Genomic DNA, 22,436 nt, shown 5'->3' on the forward strand with positions numbered 1-22,436 from the left:
GCGCGCCCATGGACCTCGGCCTCTGCGCTCCAGGACTCGACCGACTCCTGCGCGGGGTGGCAAGGGCCTCCTAGCCGGGTTTACTGTCCCAGGGTGAGAGCGGGAACAAGACCTACAGGGCAGCGGGGGCGCACGGTGACGGTCCGGACGTGGCGCAGGACTTGGAGATGTGCACGGAAGTTAGACCGCCAAGGGGCGCTGTGCAAGCCGGGGAAATCAGAATTCTCGCGATAGGTGAGACTAGGCTTTCCGGAAGTGATTCTCCGGAAGAAGCATGGTTGCCCCCCAGATTTGGCCGGGTTTGCACGCTGAGCTGCCGACGCTATGCAGTCAGATGATGTGAGTGTCCTGTTTCTCTGCCACCTGGGTTCTCCTGCTTTAGGGGGATCAGCAGCAACACTTAGCTGGCCCATTAGCTTCGTGTCGCTCCGGAACCGAGGCTGCCGGAACCCCCGGTTTCCGAGCGTGGGGCTCTCACGTGTCTACCCGGGATCTCGAGCGCTGCCTCAGCGGGGTGAAGGGGCCAGAACAGCGCCAGTCCATAGGGCTGGCTTATTCAGTCCCTGGTGCCCAGCAATGAAAGACTTTGCCTATGGTGTCTCTGGACGTGGGAGGCGCGGGTGGAGGTGAGGTTGGGGATGGTATAGCTAAGTTTAGACTTCAGATTTCCAGATCCCATTCTTCCGTGTTCACGTTCCTTTATAACCTTTTTTTTCCTGTGTTAGGATTTTCCTTACATTTGTTCATGGTCTGCCCACGCCATAATTTTTGGAAGCATCCTCCGTTCATTTAATTAGTCCTGGGAAATACAGAAGCGCTGTGTGCCAGGCAGTGTGGTAATTACTGGAGATTTAGTTTTTAATAAGCCAGACAAAAGACCTCTGCTTTTCTGGAGCACTCTGGTGGAGGAGACAGATGGTAAACAAGTGAACATATTTAAAACCATCGTACTGTGTAATAATACTGTGAAAAGAAGACCAAAGTTGATGAAGGAGAGAGTAATTAGAGACTACTTCAGACAAAGCTGTTGTGGGAAGGTTTCTCTGAATAAAAGACATTTGAGCTGAGATCTAAAAGATGAGAATGAACCGTCATGGAGGGGCTGAGGGAAAAGCAAAATATCTGGGCAGTAGGAACAGTACAATACAAAGGTCTGGATATAAGAGAGAAGGACTGTATTAAAGAATATTGATGTGACCTGTGCTATAGGAATCCAGGGAAGAGAGAGAGATAATGAAGCTAGATATGTTTGCGGGACAAGATCATGTAGTGTCTTTTAGGGTTTTTAATGGGAAATGACATCTGACTTTTGTGAAAAGTTGTCTAGTTTTGTGATAGTCTTTTCAAGGAGAGAAAGCATAAGAGCAAGGAAACTAGAGCATGATGAAAATAGTTTCAACCCTGGTTGTAATGGTGGAGATGAAAAGAAGTGGATGCATTTGAGATCTGTATTATCAGTATAACCAAAAAGACTATGTGATGGATTCAATGATGAGGAAAAGGGAGAAATCAAAGGATTTCGAATAGTTCATTGGTGGTTTTATTTATGGAGATGGGGAAGGAACACAGTATTCTTTTAAGGGGTGTGGACATGTTAATGTGTATGAGGCCTTTCAGGCTTCTAAGTGGAGATGTCAAGTAGGCAGTTAAATGTATATACAAGTCTGTAGCTCAGGTGAGAAGTCTGACCAGGAGATGACAACTTGGGAGTCATCAACTTACAGATGACATTTAAAGCCACAAGCCTGGGGCGTCTGGGTGGCTCGGTCGGGTAAGCGTCCGACTTCAGCTCAGGTCATGATCTCACAGTTTGTGAGTTCGAGCCCCTTGTCGGGCTCTATGCTGACAGCTCAGAGCCTGGAGTCTTCTTCGGATTCTGTGTCTCCCTCTCTCTCTCTGCCCCTCCCCCACTCACACTCTGTCTCTCTCTCCTTCAAAAATAAATAAACATTTAAAAAAATAATAATAAAGCCACAAGCCAGAATGAACTCCTACTTTCCCAGTTTCATTTCCTCCTACCTGTTTCCTATCATCGCCTGCCAAACACACATCCTATAAAATTCCAAAAATGTTGTTGTTTGTTTACATTTCTTTATGTATTAGGCTTTAACTACTTTAGCTGCTTTAAAGCCTTTCCCAGTTCCTCAGGGCAGCCCACTTAAAGGCTCTTACAAACTTCTTTTGTGGCACTTAGACTAGTGCTTTGTGATGCTTTGTTTACATTTCTTTCTCCCTAAGTAGAGAGGTAAAACTGTTTAAGGACACTACCTTGCTTCATTCAACAAATACTTGAGTGCCTCCTGTGTGTCAGGTTTTAGGATTGTCAGTGCCTTACATAAATTAAGTATACCATCAATGCTGAATGAATAAAGAACACATTAGTTAATAGAGGATAGCAGTAGATGATTTTCTTTGCCCAGATGAGATGAAATTATGGTACATATATGCAACAATCTAGTTCTGTGCAGCCTTTTACAATGGGTAATGAACATATTAAGAAAGTCACAAAATTAGTATCTCATTTTTGTTAAAAATATACATATAGGCATACTGTTGCTGGAATGCATATATAGAAAAAATTCGAAAATATTTACAAAATTCTAATGAAGTTTTATCTGTGGGTGAAGGGGTTGTGGTTACTGATAATTTGTATTTTTTTTCCCTACAAGAATCTGCATAAAAAGAAAACAAATCAGACATTTTTAAAATATTTATTTATTTTGAGAGAAAGAGCAGGAGTAGAGGAGGGTGACACTGAGAGAGAATCCCAAGCAAGCTCTGTGATGTCAGCACAGCCTGTCTCGAGGCTTGAACTCACAAACCGTGAGAACATGACCTGAGCAGGTGGAATCCAGAGTCCAGTGCTTAACCAGCTGAACCACCCTGGTGCCCCCACAGATCAAACTGTTTTACAAAGCATGTCTTCCTCCTCTCATTCCTCAAAGACTCCTTTGAGACCTCCTAAGTAAACCAGGGCACTGTGTTTTCCTGGGTTAATACTCCCACCTGTTGGGTCAGAGCAATTGAAATGTGTTCTTACCTTGTCTTGCAGGTTATCTGGGACACACTCGGAAACAAGCAATTTTGTTCCTTCAAAATAAGGTGAGTCTAGATTTGCAACTTGGGGAAAGATTCCTTCAGCTGTCCTCTCGTTAACCCCTCTTACAATTTTTGCTCTTTCCCTCTCATTCTAGAACCAAGACTCAGAGTTTTTGCAGAAATGAATACAGCCTGACTGGACTGTGTAATCGGTCGTCTTGTCCCCTGGCAAACAGTCAGTATGCCACTATCAAAGAAGAGAAAGGTAACTCTTTAGTTTGAACTTCCATGAGAACTAGCCAACAGCTTTTAAAAGGATATTCTTTCGTCTCTCTGTAATATTAACGGTATTTACTTTACCTTGCAGGACAGTGCTACTTGTATATGAAGGTTATAGAACGAGCAGCTTTTCCTAGGCGGCTCTGGGAACGGGTAAGACTTAGGACATAAAATGACAGTGACCCTTGATCAATAACAAAACTGCCACATGCTTTTCTCTCTTCCTTGACCATAGCTACATTAAACTTTTGAAGCCAACCTCATTAGGCCCCTGGGTATCATAGCAGTGAAGGCCCACCTAATCATTTACCCTCACTCTTCAAGCTTTCTTTTTCTGTTTATAGGTCCGGCTTCATAAAAACTATGAGAGAGCACTGGAGCAAATAGATGAAAATCTAATTTACTGGCCCCGTTTCATTCGACACAAGTGTAAGCAGAGATTCACCAAGATCACCCAGTACCTAATTCGAATTAGAAAACTTACATTAAAGCGACAGTGAGTATTTAAATCATTCATCTATTATGTGTATTTTTTTTAAGTCTGTCTTTCCTTGGATCATTTTATGGAGAGACTCTTAAATGTCTAGTAATGGTTCTTACTAAATTCAATTTCAGGTAACCTTGTATGATATGCTAGGAAGAAAGTTTACCTCTGATTAAAGTTGTGCCCTTTGATCTTTTTAAAAAACAGTGTGGGGGTCGGGGGGGCACCTGGGTAGTTCAGTTGGTTAAGCATCCGAATCTTGATTTCCACTCTGGTCATGATCTCTCGGTTTGTGGGATCAAGCCCCATGTCGGGCTGCATGCTGACAGGGCAGAGTCTGCTTGGGATTCTCTCTTTCTCCCTCTCTGTCTTTCCCCTGCTCGCACATACGTGTTCACTTGCGCTCTCTCTTTCAAAATAAATAAAAATAAACTTAAACAAAAATAAAAAACAATATAGTAGAACTTGATGATCTCCTCCCTGTCTGAAAATCAGCTTCAGGAAATTGTATAACTCCTTGACACAATCATAAAATTAGGGATTTAACAATGACCTAAAAAATGGGGATAAATAAGAATGTCAGAACTTTACTCTGGGTTCACCAAAAATTAATTTTAAAAAGTGATATGAAATCCATGGAATTAATTGGATATCTTACTAAGGAGTGCTACGTCCTAATACTTTTTCGTTGTGACCTGCAGAGAAAGCTAAAGGTGACAGTCTTCTACAGACAGTTTTTTTATGTTTGTTTTTGAGAGAGAGCATGTGAGAGTTGGGGGTCGAGGGGGGGAGCAGAGAGAGGGGCAGGGGACAGAAGACCCGGAGCAGGCCCTGCACTGACAGTAGTGAGCCCCATGCGGGGCTTGAACTCACAGGAGATTGTGACCCGAGTCAAAGTGAGACACTTACCCGACTGAGCCACCCAAGCATCCCTACAGAAAATTATTTTAGTTAACTGAAGCATTAATCATGAAGCATGGTGAGTGCCCTCAGAAGTCTCAGAATGCTCAAAGAAAACAAAAAGTAAAATAAGCATAAAAATATGTGTAAAAATGTGTGACTTGTAGTATTAACTACTTAGGGAATTACAGGTATATAATGTTAGCTATATTGAGTTGAGCCCTACAAAATCAACTCCATTCCTATTTTCTCATTTTTTTAAAGGAACACACAAAACATGCCCTTGGGTTTTCTGATAATGTGTTTTATTTTCCATAGGAGGAAGCTTGTTCCCTTGAGTAAGAAGGTGGAGCGGAGGGAAAAAAGAAGAGAGGTAACTTACCCTTCTTGTATTCATAGCTTCTGTATCTCATTGAGGGTAGGACTCTATAGGTAGGGATCATGAGAAAGATTCAGTCACCATTTCCTGTGAACTGTTTGGGCCTTGGGTAGTGGTTCGCTAATAGATAACAGTATTAGTTGCATAAGATATTGGATATTCGTATTTTAAGATTATGATTTTCAGGGCAGGTTAAAATAAGGGTTCTTGGAGATACATTTAATGGAGAACAGAGAAGTACCTTGTCTGAGATTCTTGAAGTTAAGTATTTTAGAAATCAGAATTTTGGGGGACACCTGGGTGGCTCAGTCAGGTAAGTGTCCAACTTTGGCTCTGGTCATAATTGTGAGGTCTGTGAGTTCGAGCCCTGCATCAGGCTCTGTGCTGACAGCTTGGAGCCTGGAGCCCACTTCAGGTTCTGTGTCTCCCTCTCTGCCCCTCCCCTGCTCACATTCTGTCTCTCTCTCTCTCAAAAGCAAACATTAAAAGAGAGAGAAATCAGAATTTTGGTATGTTGTTAATCTTATACATTGCATACTACTCAAAGCAGGGTTTGAGCATTCTTTTTTCTTTTTTTTTCCATGGTAAATGTACTCTCTAATTCCTATTCCCTCTTTCCCCCATTCCCCCCAACCCACCTCCCCTCTGGTAACCATCAGTTTTGTATAGTTAAGGATCTGTTTGTCTTTTTTTTTTTTCCTTGTTTGTTTTGTTTCTTAAATACCACTTTCTCTTTATCCAGTCATCAATCGACGTACACTTGGGCTGCTCCCATATTTTGGCTATTGTAAATAATGCTGGCATAAACAGAAGGGTGTGTGTAACCCTTTGAATTAGTGTTTTCGTTTTTTGGGGTAAATACCCAGTAGTGCATTGCCTGCATTGTAGTGTAGTTCCGTTTTTAACTTTTTGAGGGCTCTCCCATACTGTTTCCTACAACAGCTACCCCAGTTTGCATTCCCACCGATGGTGCAAAAGGGTTTCTTTTTCTCCACATCCTCACCAACACTTGATGTTTCTTGTGTTTTTGACTTTAGCCATTCTGACAGGTGTGAGGTGATACCTCATTGTGGTTTTGATTTGCATTTCCCTGATGAGTGATGTTGAGCATCTTTTCACGTGTCTTTTGGCCAGCTGGTATCTTTGATGAAATGTCTGTTCATGTCTTCTGCCCATTTTTATTTTTTTTTAAAGTTTATTTTTTTTTTTTATTTTTTTTTTCAACGTTTATTTATTTTTGGGACAGAGAGAGACAGAGCATGAACGGGGGAGGGGCAGAGAGAGGGAGACACAGAATCCGAAACAGGCTCCAGGCTCTGAGCCATCAGCCCAGAGCCCAATGCGGGGCTCAAACTCACGGACCACGAGATCGTGACCTGGCTGAAGTCGGACGCTTAACCGACTGCGCCACCCAGGCGCCCCTTAAAGTTTATTTTGAGAGAGAGAGAGAGTGTGTGTGTGTGTGTGTGTGCTCTCATGCAAGTTGGGGGGAAGGGCAGAGGGAGAGAGAGAGAGAATCCCAAGGGGGCTCCGCACTGCCAGTGCAGAGCCCAATGCTGGGCTCAAACCCACGAACCATGAGATCATGACCTGAGCTGAAGTCGGACACGGAACCAACTGAGCCATCCAGGTGCCCCTGCCCATTTTTAAATTGGATTGTTTTTGGGTATTGAGTAGTATCAGTTCTTTATATACTAACCCTTTATCAGATATGTCATTTGCAGATATTTTCTGCCATTGAGTAGGTTGCATTTTAGTTTTGTTGATTGTTTCCTTCGCTGTACAGAAATATTTTATTTTAATGTAATCTCAGTTTATTTTTGCATGTATTTGTCTTGCCTCAGGAGACATATCTAGAAAAATGTTGCTATGGCCAATGTCAGAGATTACCACCTGTTCTCTCTTCAAGGATTTTTATGGTTTGGGTTTCATATTTAGGTCTTTAATCCATTTTGAGTTTATTTTTGTGTGTATGGTGAAAGGAAGGGGTCCAATTTCATTCTTTTGCCTGTGGCTCTCCGGTTTTCCCAACAGTGTTATTGAAGAGACTTTTTCCTGTTGAATATTTTAATTCTCCTTTGTCAAAGATTAATTGGTGATATAATTGTAAACTTTTTTCTGGGTTTTCTGTTTTATTCCACTGATTTATGTGCCTATTCTTTTTTTTTTATTTTTTTTAACGTTTATTTTTGAGACAGAGAGAGACAGAGCATGAATGGGGGAGGGGCAGAGAGAGAGGGAGACACAGAATCTGAAGCAGGCTCCAGGCTCTGAGCCATCAGCCCAGAGCCCGACGCAGGGCTCAAACTCACGGACCGCGAGATCGTGACCTGAGTCAAAGTCGGACGCTTAACCGACTGAGCCACCCAGGCTCCCCTTATGTGTCTATTTTTATGCCAGTACCATACTGTTTTAATTACTACTGCTTGGTAATATAACTTGAAATCTGGAATTGTGATACCTTCAGTTTTTTCTTGTTCAACATTGCTTTGCCTGTTCAGGGTCTTCTGTGGTTTTACTATTTGTTCTAGTTCTGTGAAAAATGCTATTGGTATTTTGATAGAAATTGCATTAAATGTGTAGATTGCTTTGGTGTATGGACATTTTAACAAGATTTGCTCTTCCAGCCCCATGAGTCTTTCCATTTTTTTGCATCATCTTGAATTTCTTTTATCAGTGTTTTATAGTTTTCAGAATACAGGTCTTTCATCTTTTTGGTTAAGTTTATTCCTAGATATTTTATCATTTTTGATGTAATTGTAAATGAGATGGTTTTCTTAATTTTACTTTCTGCCGCTTCATTGTTAGTGTATAGGAATGCAACAGATTTCTGTACATTGATTTTGTATCCTGTGACTTTACCGCATTGATCAGTTCTAGTTGTTTTTTGGTGGAGCCTTCAGGGTTTTCTATATATAGTGTCATGTCATTTGCATATAATGAGAATTTTACTTCTTCCTTACCAATTTGGTTGCCTTTTCTTTCTGTTTGATGGCTGTGGCTAGGACTTCTAGTACTATATTGAATAAAAGTGGTGAGAGTGGACATCCTTGCCTTGTTCCTGACCTTACGGGAAAAGCTCTGTTCTTCCCCATTGATGATGATGTTGGCTGTGTGTTTTTCAAATAAGGCCTTTATTATGTTGAGATATGTTCCCTCTAGACCTAGTTTGCAGAGGGTTTTTATCACGAATGGTTGCTGTACTTTGTCAAATGCTTTTTCTGCATCTATTGAAATGATAATATGGTTTTTATCGTTTCTCCTAATGATACGTATGTATCATGTTATTTTGTGAATGTGGAACCACTCTTGCATCCTGGGAATAAATCCCACTTGATCGTGGTATGTTATTTTTTTTTTAATGCAAGAGGGGAAAAAAGTGATTTTTTTTTTTTTGAAATAAAATTTTTTTTCTTTTTTTTTTACTTCTACAGGCTGAAATATGAGTACTAGGAAGTAAATGGATTTACTCAAATTTTTCTGTTACAGGAAAAGGCATTAATAGCTGCTCAGCTGGACAATGCCATTGAAAAGGAATTGCTGGAGCGACTGAAACAAGATACGGTGAGAAAGCTAGGAAGTTTGGGATATAAATTTCACTTTTTAGACAGTAACATCATGCTAGGAAATAGTGGGAAGTGTGTTTTACTTTCAAAGATGCTAGAAAGATCTTCACCTTGATTTTGTTCCTGGAATAGAACAAATATACAGGCCTTGGCTTCCCCGTCTTAGTTTGTGAACATGAACATGAAAGGTGCCCTGGTTACCCTTGATGTTCCATCCAGCAAAGAGACCTTTCCCTTTGCACCATACTGTGAACTCCTGTTCCTGACGCAACGGTTTCAGAGCTCTAGATAAGAAAAGGCATGCAGTTCTGATCCTCCTGCATATTACCCTAGTCTATAAAAGGAGTTTATAGTCTATAAAAGGAGTTACCTAGTCTTTAAAAGGAGTTAAATCTTATTAAAAATTAGTGTCATTTATGAGACAAAACGGATAGAACTTATTTTTCCCGTATTATTTCCTATCAGCACATTTACATTTATTCTAACCCACTGATTTTATAAACTACTAAGTTTATAGTGTTTGGTATTAACCACTGATTACCTAAATGTCAGAAATGGGCTTGTAAAGACACTGTTGGCTCTAGGCTTGAAATTAATATAGAAAAATTATCCATCACATTAAGTATTCTCATTTAATCACTGAGGAGAAAACAGTATGTCATCGGACAGTGGACTTCAAGTGCAAAATCCAGATGTTGTTAAAGCCAGTCTGTATTTATGTTCTTCAGTATGGCGACATCTACAACTTCCCCATTCATGCCTTCGACAAGGCCCTGGAACAGCAGGAAGCAGAGAGTGACTCTTCAGATGCTGAGGAAAAAGATGATGAAGAAGTAAGCCTTGTTTGTTCGTTTGTGCTTCCTAAAGCAGTAACCTGTAGACCTAGATCTCTTCATATGTACTTGAGTGACAGAAGAGCATTTTCACTCCCCTACCCAAAAATAATTATTTGGTCCTTTTTTTTCTATCATGAGATTAATTTTAGTTCAGTCAACAAACTATTAACACGTTGGATTTTAATCTTATTTATTGGCATTCTGAGATTTTTCTTGCAAGGGGACAAATGAAGAATCCTCATCAGCTGACAGAATATACCATTCAGGAACCTGAAATTTATACAGGATTTAATTTCACTATTAATATAGGGGAGGTACTTGAGTGATAGTCTTTTAGAAAAAGGCCAGATTTAGCAGGTAATTGCTAATCACATGGTGCGCTCATACAGGCACATAGGTGTACTTTTCCTAGTAGTGACCCTTTTTTGATATTTGAAATTAATAGATTTAAGTGTTTGTAAAGCCTTTCTAATGTACTTTTTTTTTTTTTAGCAAATTAAAATGATCTAATGATTTGTATTAGGCATGAGAATTGATATCCCTAAAATGTTTTAATTCAGAAGTATTAAACTTGGAAATAATTAGATTTTGGTTGGGACTAAGTAAGTAGACTATGATTCTGTTTGTTACTGTTGCACTTATCAAAGAATAGAATTAGATGTGTGAGCTGAATTTTCATTCTGTATTTTCAACTTAACAGTTATGTTTTTGTTTTAGGATGTGGGAAAGAGAGAGTTTGTGGAAGATGATGAGGTGGATGAGAGTGACATAAGTGATTTTGAGGTGAGATTTATGGGCAAAAAATTCACCTATGACCTTCAGAGAACAGAACGTTTCTGAACACACACAGAGGCAGATAAATTACCTAGCTCTAAATTGAGAGGACGATGAAAGGAGTTTGGGAGATGCATCTAGCATTTTCTCTCTTTTTTTCCTCTCTCCATATCAGGATATGGATAAGCTGGATGCCAGTAGTGATGAAGATCAGGATGATAAATCCTCCAGTGACGAAGAAGAAAAGGCCCTTGATGCCACACATAAAGGCAAAACACCCTTGAAAGGACCTTTGCGGAGGAAACGAGCCTACGTAGAGATAGAGTATGAGCAGGAGACAGAGCCTGTGGCCAAGGCCAAAACCACATGACTTCCCTTCAGACATCTGCAACAGGACTGAACATTTTCAGTATCCTCCTTTCTTTTACCTTAACCATGTATATACCTCCAGGTTTTGCTCTTTCATACAGTATTTCACACAATATTTGTGTCTTTAATATTTATGCTGCTTCTGTGGGGCAAGGAAATCTGGGAGTGGAGAAAGCCTTAAGTTGTGAACAGAGTATTTTTATAGTGTTGGCATATGTTTTGAAGTAACAGCTTGAGCCCAAGAAGCTTAACAGATGAATCTGTGGGTGTAAATATTTCTAAATTTTAAATGCTACCCACCTGTTTTCCTTGGTATCCTTCTCCCCCACCCCCCCTCAACTTTATTTAGAAATGTTCAGATTTCAGTTTTTTCTTACTCTCCTTTCCCTACTTCTGTGGGAATAAAAGAAGGAAAAAGAACTAAGTTACACTGTTGAGTGTAAAAATACCTTTTTTCTTAAATGATTCCATGTATACAGTTGGAACAAGAAGAAAAGTCTTCCTGTTTTAGGAAAATAAGACAAATCTTAAGTTCCTTCGTAGGGCGTGCCTTCAGAAACCTGCCGGACTTTTCTGATACAGTTCACCACCTTGCTGTCTTCACAGCTTTGGAGAATTTTGACCAGGAGACCCTGAAATATGAAACCAAACAGGCTTTTTCTTTTTAATTGATACTTCTGTTCCTTTTACCTTGGTTCTTGTTTCTTGGTACCATATTCAAAGAAAGAAAGAAAGAATGGATGAGACTAGGGAACAGTTCATGGAACAGGTGTAATTTTAAAAGCTGTGTTGGCATGTGGGCAGATGTCCTGTTGGCTCAGGAAGCAGCAGACTGATCCCAGCCGATGCAAATTAGATTAGATCCAGGACTCGAAAACTGCCAGAGATTAAAGAGCCAATACGAAGTAATTTGAATAAACTGATAACACAACAAACAATACTCTATAAATATTGTTGGGATATGAATTTTTTTCATGCTGCTTTATAACCTGAAGATTTCTAAGTGGGATAAGAAATGAGGCAATAGTTTATAAATATATGTAAATATACACACAGCCATTATATGCTTTGGCTATGACAGGTTAACTTTTGTGGCATGTGAAACTAAAGAATTCCCATGTGGAAAAGTAAGGATAAATAAAAATACAGGTGCCCTGGAAAAACTGGAAACATTTCTGGGATCTGAATTACTCATATTATTACTTCTTGGTGGCTTATAGCTCATTATTTCATCCTTAAAAAAAAAATCAGATATAACAGAACTTAAATTTTAAGAACTCTTAGTCTTTTGCCCATTGTCTATCCTCACCCCAGAGACATCTCCTGAGCCTCTTGCCTTTTGGCCTAAATACCTCTGAATAGCTTTAAAAGCTGAATAAGTTAATCCGCCTTTATTGAAGGTTAGAGGGCTCCCAGGTGAAAACCTGAACCATGCATGTTCATTTACAGACTTGGTCAGGCATGTGAACAGTAAATTATAATCAATCATAGGAGCTTCCTAAGGACCAGGTTGCAGACTCTTACCTTCACTTGTCCTTGACAACAGTGGTCCAGGAGAATCAGGCAATCTGTGGCCTCTTCTAACAAGGCGCTCTTAACAGGCTCAGGTGTAAGGTTTGGATCCCTTGCTACATCACAGATCAGTTTCAAGAGAGCCTTCAATAAGACCACACGTCTACAGGAAACTCTGGAATCAGGAAGAAAAAAGTCACATTCATACTCTAAAATCAGGATATTAAAACTGAGACTTCCAAGGCCGTCTAAGTTGTAAAGCCCTCATTGCCTAAATGAAGGAACTGAAGTTAAATGACTTAGGAGACCAGGGAGCTGGTGCAGAACTAGAGACCAGACGCCAGATTTCTGAACTCATTTTGAGCCCTTTTTTCTGCAGCATGGCTCCAATACACATACTCTGGCCTGCCAAGCCAGAAGCTTGGTTCTACTGTAAGGAAATCGCCCCACCTGGAAAGTGAGAAGTGGGATCTCCCCTTACCAGGGGCTTTTACTTTGGGCCAGAGAACAGGAGATGGCCCACAGTCCTTTAACTTATACAGTCATAGGCCTGGAAATTTAAAATGAAGTGAAATATGCTTGGCTTCTGGGACCTAACTGTAATTAGAATTTTCTGTTATTTAATTCCAGATCCTAGCTTTTACCCTCAGTTAAGCCCAGCCCATTTAACTTCAACTTCTTAGCATTTTTGAAAGTTTTTATTTTGATGAAAAAAAGTTCTGGAAAAGGACAGTGGTGATGGTTGTACAAAATCGTGAAGGTACTTAATGCCACTGAATCCATTTTAAATGGCAAACCGTATGTAGTTTTTCTTACAATAAAAAAACAAAACAAAACAAAACAAAAAAACCTTAAAAGCCTTAATGGAAGCTGAACAATAATGGAACTTGTAGTGCAAAAATATGCACAGTAAACCATATCTCTGGACAGAAATGTGACTGGGAGAATAAAAGTTTACATCCCTTGATCTAGTAAGTACTTAACGATTTCCTATACTGTTTGCTGCTCAGTCCTCCACCTATCGTCAACATAAAACCTGCTGTTTCCCACTCCCCAGCGCCCCCTCGTGCCATACAGGGCACTGATTTTCTCACCTTCCTACTTGGGCTTGCCAATCCTGACTTGGAAGCTTAGTCTCTGCTCTTTAAAGGCCTGCCAATGTTAACTGGATTCAATTTCTTTCATCCATCTATTCAGTCTATTTTAGTCTATTCATTCTTCAAATATTTGTGTATTTAAGAACCAGGTACTGGTTAAACTTTCATATACTCAATATACCAAAGTAGTGGTGTTACAGTTCAGTGGAGGAGAAAGACTGTAAGTAAACCAAGGCAGTCCAGTTCCAGATGTAACTAAGGGAAAAGGTTGGATACATCCTAAGGAAATGAGAGTACTGTGGTTCAGAACAGATACAGATGTTAGAGCACTGGACTCCAGCTGAATTAAACTTTGTTGATGCAAGAAAGTATTTTGCTGACTTAACATGTTTCCCTTCCACTTTATTGTTCCTGACACCACCTCAAGCCAGAGTTGGAATGCTTTCTAAGCAATGATATTCTCAGTATTCTCCTGGTCACTGCTCCACACATGTTCAGTAATGAGCTATGAAGTTCTCTGTTCTCAATTAGATTTCAAAAACTTTAGGGTGAACAAAGTTAAGCATGTCTATTACAGCACTTCTAAGTGGACTCTGAAATTCTAATATGCATTATAAATTGAGGGATATACACCTGAAGTAACAATGGGTGTATTTTATCTTTTCAATGCAACTTCAGTTCAAAATTCAATAGCAATGTAAAAACAGGCCTGTCCTTAATACTTTGTACTGAAAGTATACCTGGACAAGTTCTGAAGTGAAAACTGGCTGAGTTTTGTCCCTCTTGGCCCACCTCCCTGCTTGGCTGTTTTACCTGGGCCAAGTGTACTGCATGAGAAGTTTTAAGGTTTCCAGTGTCTTCAGTCTAGCCTCCTCCTCTGGCCCATCGTAAACCTCCAGGTAGCCGATGATGACTCGCTCCAGCCTCTTCAAGTGCCGGACAGTTAGGATCCCCAACCTGAAAAGGGAAGAGAAGATGTGGCACCACAGAGATGAACTTGAGGGGTGCGGCCAGACCAGCAGCCGGGCACTCGCCTCTTCACAAACGCTGGCAGGTTTCTTGCATAGGTCCTGCGTAAGAGAAGGCGGTGCTCTGGCTCCATGTGGGTCAGGATCAACTGCAGCACCTCGTCACAGTGTGTGGTGGGTCGAGCCCCACCTCCCTTCCAGTGCAGGCCTTTCTCCAGGACGGGGAATAAGTCCAGCAGACACGAGAGCACAGCCTAGGAGGAAGTAACAGAAAAGAAGCGTTCGTTCATTTGCATTCACTAACTCGTCTAGCACCCTTATTAATCTGTCCGTGGGGTCCACATTATAGAATTCTGAAAGATACTAGTAAAAACACAGGAAGTGTATATTATTTTTAATGTTTTTTTTTTGAGAGAGCGCATGAGTGGGGGAGGGCAGAGAGAGAGGGGCAGAATCCCAAGCAGGCTCTGTGCTATCAGTGCAGAGCCCAACATGGGCTTGGAACTCCCAAATCGTGAAATCATGACCTGAGCCAAAATCAAAAGTCAGATGCTTAACTGACTGAGCCACCCAGGCACCCCAAGTGTATGTTACTTTATATTCTTTTTTTTTTTTTTTAGTGTATATTTTTGAGAGAGAGTATAAGCAGGGGAGGCGCAGAGGGAAAGAGACAGAATCTGAAGCAGGCTGCAGGCTCTGAGCTGTTGGCACAGAGCTCGATGTGGGGCTTGAACTCATGAACTAAGATCACGAGCTGAGCGAAGTTGGACACTTAACCAACTGAGCCACCCAGGCACCCCTTACTTTATATTTTCAAATTTGTTTTATGTTATCTCCAAACAAGTTAACATCTACTCAAGACTGTTCTTTGCTAAGCTATGAAATGGGACTTCATGAGCACACCTGGGACTAACCCAAATTAATTTTTTTTTCATGTTTGTTTATTTTGAGAGAGCCTGAGGAGGGGAGGGTTAGAGAGAGAGCAAGAGAGAATCCCGAACTGTGAGATCATGACCTGAGCCGAAATCAAGAGCTGGACGCCCAACTGACTGAGCCACCCAGGCGCCCCAGACTTTAACTCAAATTTTAGGAGTCTAAGTCCATTGCCATTAAATAAGTTTAAGCAGTAGTTATACATACTTACAGTAAAACCACTCCTGAACAGAATCTAAGATGGTCCTCATCTGTGTCCAGTTTGACCTACCCTATCTGAAGTTTCAGTGTCAAGGCACTCCCTTCTAGCTCTCCTGAGATTTTTGGTTTTTCTATGAGTTTTGTTTTGTTTTTAAACCACCATCTAAAGAGCACTAAACTTTTTGGCTCTTAGTACCTGGATCCTCAATTTAATACCTAAATTAATATTTAAAATGAAAGGTGGCAGGGGGACAAGGGAAGGGAGGGCAGGCACAAAAAAGGTTATTTCCACCTCTGATTTTATATAACTTCTTTTCTCTGTCTTCAGAATGTTCTCCCATCCTAAGAAAGTTCTATTCATCCATCAAATATCATCTCCTTCCCAAATCCTAAAACCATCCCAACACCACCAAACCTGGTTAACTGCCTTTTGCTGGACATGTGCTGCCCTTTATACAAATGTCTTTTAATAGATTTATCACTCTGCACTGTAGACATGTAAAAATACTCATTTATTTACATGTCTTTCCAAAGGGTTTCTTTTTAATTTTTTTTTAATGTTTATTTTTGACAGAGAGAGAGGCAGAGCATGAGTGGGGGAGGGGCAGAAAGAGAGGGAGACACAGAATCCGAAGCAGGCTCTAGGCTCTGAGCTGTCAGCACAGAGCCCGACGCGGGGCTCGAACTCACAGACCGCGAGATCATGACCTGAGCCGAAGTCGGTCGCTCAACCGACTGAGCCACCCAGGCGCCCCTCAAAGGGTTTCTTAAAGCCAGAAAGGCTTTAAGATTCATTGATTTGATTCATTCATTCTTGGAACGGACAATGGTTACTAACACACAGTAGGTGTTCAATGTGTATTGGATGAAAGAATGGCACTGGAACATCTAACCTACAAGTTAGAGTTTCAACTGTGAGTTCATAGAGAGGAGCAGAGAAGAACACTTAAGATTAGTAAAACAGAACTTTTCACACATAAAGCCACCCTCAAATAATGTGTAATTGACCCAGATGAAGATAAAACACTGGCTTTTCTGTGGAGACTCAGCAATGTGGATGCCTGCTCAGTATTGAGACATTTTCACGAGTCATTTGCTACCTCTTTATTTTCAAGTTGGCCCTGACTTAGTTATCATCCTCATTTTCCAAGAGAGGAAAAGGGCTCAACTATTCTTATTCGCACAATGCCACCTTCTACTCAAATTTGAGAACTGAGACTCACAGCCAATAAACAAATCGTAGGGTTACCTGGATGAGGCGGTACTCCGGTGTGTACAGGTGGTTGAAAAGGGCGTGGTACAGGACCTGGGCTCTGTTATACTGGAGCAAATCAGCAGCTGGCTGCAAGCAAATTACGCCGTTAAAAGCTTCCCAACAGTGCCAAACCATGGATGATTTTCGAACTTGAATTACGGGTACGTAGGGTCTATTACACCAAAGGATTCATAATAGCACTCTCGGCAAAGTGGTGCAGCGGAAGGGTGCTGGGCCCAGAACAGCACCCTCTACTTCTGTGTATACTTTTTTAAAAGCTCCACAACACATAGTTAAGAGGGAAAAAAAAAAAGTTTCCTTGAGTAACAGCTTGCACATTTGGGTGTAATCCCTTTCAGTTTCCCATTCTTTTGCTCCTTGAAAGTCAACTGTTAATTACTCAAGGTCTGGTTATTCATTTTGACACGCGTGAGCATGGCCCAGGTGTCTTCCACATATTACCTACGAGACACAATCTACTAGGCTGGCAGAAGGAAAATATAAAGAAAAAATATAAAGAAGTGATTTTTTTCACGTAACGGCATTAATGGAAAGTTAACAGGAAATATGAAAAGGCAAGAATAGTGATATCATGACTCAGTCTGTCCCATCGACACAGATGACAAAGTGCAGAGGTCGCTCACCACATTAAGCACGATGTGATGGAGGCAGTGGACACCCAGTATTTTGTTCTCTGTTTGATAGTCATCCGAGATGAGCAGCGATGGGGGAAGTATCCTCTCCAGATGTTGGTTCAGCCAGGGTCGAGAGACCTGCTGCAGAGTCCATGAGAAAACATGTTTTGTGGCAGGGTTATTCTTCCAGGATTCTCTATATGGAAATGTGAAACCACAGGAAGTAAAGTGATACAGTGTTAGCTAGCAAAAAAAAAAAAAAAAATTAAACTCTTCAAGCTAAATAAAGCATTATCTTGCCTTTGAAAAAAATACATACCCCGTAAGATATCTCTTGATGTTACGCATACTAAATCAAAATAACTTACACTAAATACATTTAATAATCACCCAGGGCTCTGGGTCTAAAGCTAATCCAATGAGAAGGATCCATTTATAACCAACAGCTTGTAAAGAATCTGTGGGTGGTTACAGAGGAGACGTGCTGACACGGGAGAGAAGTAAAGGAAATGTCTTCAAGCATCACTATAATTATTGTAAGGGAGTAAATGAGTCAATATTTGAACAGCAATTTACAACTTATAAAGTGGGTTTACACACTTTACTCAACTAACCTTCAAAATAACTCTATAATAGATAATATTATCTTTATATTACAAAAAAATGAAACAGGTTCAGAGAAGCCCTCTGACCTGGTTCTACTCGGAAGCAATAAAAAGAAGTACCAGACTACCTCCAAACCAAGCCTTTGAACTCCAAGTTCCTGGTAAGTGAGAGTTATGTACACATTTTTTCTCTCATCACTCTGGTGTTACAAATACTAACAAAATAGCAGGTAGAACTGACAGAAAATACTTTAGCTAACAGCAATCTATAGGGTGTTTTTCATCCCAAACACTGCTTCCATATCTAATAACCATCCTTATCTAATAACTGTTGATGAGTTTCAAGATCCCCGAGTTTAAGTTCAAACCACTTAAGTTTAAATCTTCTCCAAATCCCATTCTCACCTAACTGAAGAAAGTTCAGTATAAATAATTTGGACAGAACTTCCAATGCCAAGGGCAGTTGTCAGGAGGATGGCAAAGAGCACTAGAAAATGGGGAGTCTGAAGACCGGGGCTCTAATGTAGAATTTGCCAATGTCTAATGTCATTTATAGCAAATCACAACCTTTCTGGGCCTTAAGAAATCTCCTATTACAACACCTTTATCTTACTGATGAAGAAACAAGTTTCTTTGAGCTCTATCTAACATTCTAAAACGTTAGGGTGAAGCTCAAGTAAGTAGCTCTCTCAACAAGAATACTCACTTATTCAAATCGGGTTTAAGAAGTTCCATTATTAAAATAAATCTCCCTTTCTCATCTTCATTTTCTCCGTGCAGAAATCCTGCCACAGAACCACACTCAGTAACTTGAAGGAGTAAGGCGAGCACCTCTCCAGCAACGTCATGGGATCTTGGGCTGGTCCATGGTTGCTCCAAGCTGTGTGTGACCGCAAAAATATAGATGGGTCCTGCCAAGTCACGTAGGCCTGTCTTCCACTTAGGGCAAACCAAGGAATTCTTGGCCGCCTCAAATTTCCCCAAGAGTTTAAGAAATACTAAGCCAACTGCTGCTGCTTTCTCGGCCACTTCAGAGTAACCATGACCTCTACCTTCCTGCTCCTTGGGTGGGGCTGCATACTTCTCCAGGGCTTTTGCCACCTGCCCCAGCATTTCGGTCATTCCGTGGAGCGATGTGCCACTCCCCTCAAAAAACTGATCGCGTTCTGTGGCTTCTATGAGAGTACCGAGGTCCTGAACTGCTGCACTTTTGCCCTTGCCCCGTCGGGACTCCTGGCTGGTAAGGCGGTGCAAAATCTGGGAGAAGGACTGTCCGAGGGCCGAGGAAGGCCACTCTCCCGGCAAGGAAGTGCCTTCCCGCGATGGGGATTCCCGAGAGCGGTCATGTTCCATTTCTCGGACTGCGGCAGTGATGAGCTGGTCTTCCCCAGAGAACCGAGATGGAGGCAAGGGGGGGGGGGGGGTCTGCTAGAGAAAGATCACTCGGATGCTGGAATTCTCCCGAAGAAAACAACTAAAGCCAAATAAAACGGCAAGACGTCCGCGGGACGGAGGACCAAGAGTCTAACCAGCATAATAAAAGTAAAGTCTGTAGAGGAAAAGGTGCAGGAAAGGGAAAGGAGCCTCTCTGGGAGTAAGAGAATCTCAGACTCCCAACGGATGATTAAAAACAAAAACAAAACCCTAAGAGTTTAAGAAATAACCCCCTAAGGTATGAGCAGAACACCTCCACGGGAACCTCCAGACCTTCCCGCACGCCCTGTGCTCATCAGGATCCGGACCTAGCTATCCTCGCTGCCGCAAAGCACAAAGCTAGCTTCCGCTGATATTGAGGCAACACTTCGTCATTTCACGACCTACTGTCGTAAAGCAACAGAGAATCGGGTTCCAGAAAAGGTGACGTTTGGGCGAAAAATTTGCATAGATAGATCCTCTTGCTAGTTTTGTTTCTGTTTCCATCTAGTAAGGTAGGAACAAAAGAAGAACATCGATAACGTCTTAAAAGTGTACAGGATTTTACGGTTGAGACTGAGTGTATAAGTACTATGTATGTCACCCTTTCTGTAAAGTCAGTGGGACATCCTCGGGACTCCTTAACAGGAAGCGCGCCTTGATCCTTTTGTAGTTCATAAGCGTGATGATTGGGTGTTCACGCCGTTGTGTGACGTGTGCCACCCTTAAACCTTGTTACGATGTTGGCACATTACCCGTCTGACGTGAACTTTGGAGGATCCTTTTACTCTTCCAGTGATGCAAAAAGTTAGTGTCCTTTATATCTACCGGTATATCTCCTTGCGGGTTGTCACGCTGATTTTCCAGTTGGATTCGAGCACTAGCTTTCTAGTTCTATACGAGGTGTCAGCAGCCGGGAGCCGGCGATTTTAAAATGGTTACCAGTGGGTTGCGGGGAGTCAGTTGCCAGTGTCCGGCGAGAATGGACTTCTTAAGTCTGACCACCCCCACCCCGACGCGGGGGGCCTTCCAGCAAAATGGGTGGTTCGGGCGGCGCGGTGGCGCCGGGGGCCGGTTCTCGAGTGTGAGCCCGCTGCGGTGTGGCCACGCGCAGTACTGGGCTCTGGGCGGCAGGCGGCGCCTCTCGAGTGTGAGCCCCCAGCGCTGCGGTGTGGCCACGCGCAGTACTGGGTCTGGGCGGCAGGCGGCGCCGGGAGCGAGCCAGCGGGCTCGACAATCTGCAGGTTCGAGCAGGGGGCCCACAGCCACCTAGCGGTCATTGGTTCGGTTTAGACCGGCGGGGCGGGTTGGCCAACCATGGCCCAGTGTGAGAACGTGTCCTGTCTCGCCGTGTCATGTTGCGTCGGCACTGCTTGTCCCCTAGCTGCGGGTTCCCAGAGGGTAGAATTGTGCCCAGGTGACCTGGGCTCCCCAGCGGCGGTTAACGGTGCGTGGCTGTCCTCGGGAGTTTGTTCGTGACTTCCGGTAGTTTCCCCCGCATCGTAGGAGCCCGGGAAGCAGACTTGATTGGTGCCAAGGCGGGAGCGGCAGCGCGGAGAAATGGGAGTCGCACACCGGAAGGGGTCGGAGAGCAGGCTTGGCTGCTTCTCGGAGGGGGAACCTCGGCTAGCAACCCCGCGCCTCCGCCACGCACCCAGAAGGTCTCCGCCTGCCTTTGGGATTCCTGCTCCCTCACCCCCACCCCAGAGAATCCAGAGAAAACCCTGTGGGGTTTTCCGATCGTGGGGTGTATGTTTGCAGCGACGGAGGGAGGGAGGTTCTCCTCCCCTGGAAGTGGTTCGGATCCGGAGAGACTTAGAGGACTTTGGTCCCACCTGGGAGAGGGCACTACCTGCGGGTGTCCTATCTGTGATGTCTTCCTTGCTCCCTTCCTTGTTCGCTCGCTGTGTGACCTTGGAGAAAAAGTCCAGTAACCTCTCTGTGCCTTAATTTCTTTAACGGTAAAATGTGAGAAATGATAGCCCCTATTTGTTAGGATTGTTATGAAAAATAAAGAAGTTATATATATATGTGTCATATAGGGTTAGGGTTAGGGTTAGAGCAAGCTCTGGGGAGTGTTACATTCTCTACAGGCAGTAGCTTTTAATTGTTAAACCACAGCTAATGTATTAATTTACGTTTCCTCTTTTGAGGGAATTTTGTGGTTAGGAACCTTCCTCTTTGCGTCTTTCATTTGGCCTTGCCTTCTCCGACCAATTGGTGGCTCTCATGATTTTCTAAGTAATTTCAAACATTGACAAAAACTAGTTCATCCCAAGGGGATTCTCCCATATTAAGGCCCGTGTGGGAACAAGAGTGCCAGTCATAGACTGTTACTGTGTCCCTCCTGTGTGTCAGCCTCTTTTCCCTGTTCTACCCACTGCTTGTGCTAAGTGGATCCAAGATCTCCCTCCCTTGTGAGCAAAGTACCTGTATTGCAGAGACCTCCCCCTCTTCACTCTGAGTTTCCTGAGGCCAGAGAGCATGTCTTTATCCCCAGTGCCTGGCACAATTTAGCCATGCAGTAAACGTTTGTTGAGCTCACGTGTCTATCCACAGAAGACTGGCTGAATAAACCACGGTGTATCTACACAATGCAGTTCTGTGAAGCTTTACAAAAGAATGAAGACCATCTCTGTGGAAGGCCACCAAACTCCAGGATACCTTAAGTGAAAAAAGCAAGACTGGGACCCTGTATACGCTGCCTTCCTTCGAAGAAAGATGTGTGCTTTGCTTACATTTTAAAGAAGAAGCAATGGAAATATAAATCACCAACTAATAAAAATGGTTGCATATAAGAAGAACAGGATGTAAGAGATGGAAATAAGTGCTAGACTTATTTTCATATATTGTGTTTTATACTTTGAGTTTGGAATCATGTAAATGGTTTACATGCTACATTTTTAAAAGAAAATAGCAAAGCATTTTGCAAAAGGACAAAAAAAGCCATTAATCAAAATATATCAGGAGTTACTGACATAACTGCATGGAAATATAAGAAACTGACTTTAAAACTCATTATTTTGACTACATAATCTTAGTGTGACACATCTTAAGGATAAAAAAAAATGGGCAAGAAATCAAGCTGCATTTAATAACACTTTGTTAGTAATAATACTGGTATTGTTATTTACATGCTATTGCGTGTATTTGTATTATATATATATGTATAAATAAAATAGTAAATAATT

The 22,436-nt window shown here is 42.1% G+C and overlaps 2 protein-coding genes and 1 non-coding gene across 5 annotated transcripts; 2 read left to right on the forward strand and 1 right to left on the reverse strand.

The window, feature by feature from the left end:
- Positions 1–227: 227 nt before the first annotated feature.
- Positions 228–11,054, forward strand: MAK16 (MAK16 homolog). Its single transcript, XM_040490219.1, has 10 exons — positions 228–339; positions 3,053–3,102; positions 3,195–3,304; positions 3,407–3,471; positions 3,663–3,814; positions 5,021–5,075; positions 8,571–8,645; positions 9,376–9,480; positions 10,201–10,266; positions 10,433–11,054. Exons 1-10 carry the CDS (start codon positions 325–327, stop codon positions 10,625–10,627), a joined length of 888 nt encoding a protein of 295 aa, XP_040346153.1. The 5' UTR covers positions 228–324; the 3' UTR covers positions 10,628–11,054.
- Positions 9,254–19,593, reverse strand: TTI2 (TELO2 interacting protein 2). Of its 3 annotated transcripts, XM_040490214.1 has the most exons (8): positions 18,539–19,591; positions 17,237–17,423; positions 16,587–16,679; positions 14,270–14,457; positions 14,049–14,192; positions 12,151–12,313; positions 11,076–11,258; positions 9,254–9,457 (listed from the first exon to the last, which is right to left on the reverse strand). In XM_040490214.1, the coding sequence occupies exons 1-7, from the start codon at positions 19,183–19,185 to the stop codon at positions 11,154–11,156; spliced, it is 1,527 nt and encodes a 508-aa protein (XP_040346148.1). In that variant the 5' UTR covers positions 19,186–19,591; the 3' UTR covers positions 9,254–9,457; positions 11,076–11,153. The 3 variants fall into 3 exon arrangements, with proteins under 3 accessions (XP_040346148.1, XP_040346150.1, XP_040346149.1); XM_040490216.1 differs by lacking the exon at positions 16,587–16,679 and having other exon boundaries at positions 18,539–19,593; XM_040490215.1 differs by lacking the exons at positions 9,254–9,457; positions 11,076–11,258 and adding an exon at positions 11,384–11,503 and having other exon boundaries at positions 18,539–19,592.
- A 313-nt stretch (positions 19,594–19,906) lies between these two features.
- LOC121040033 (small nucleolar RNA U13) lies at positions 19,907–20,010 on the forward strand. Its single transcript, XR_005795103.1, has one exon. It is a non-coding gene; the product is annotated as a small nucleolar RNA U13 (small nucleolar RNA).
- The last annotated feature ends 2,426 nt before the right edge of the window (positions 20,011–22,436 follow it).

This window comes from Herpailurus yagouaroundi, unplaced genomic scaffold, assembly GCF_014898765.1.
Source record: "Herpailurus yagouaroundi ecotype Mexico unplaced genomic scaffold, PumYag 181, whole genome shotgun sequence".
Classification (NCBI taxonomy): Eukaryota; Metazoa; Chordata; class Mammalia; order Carnivora; family Felidae; genus Herpailurus; species Herpailurus yagouaroundi.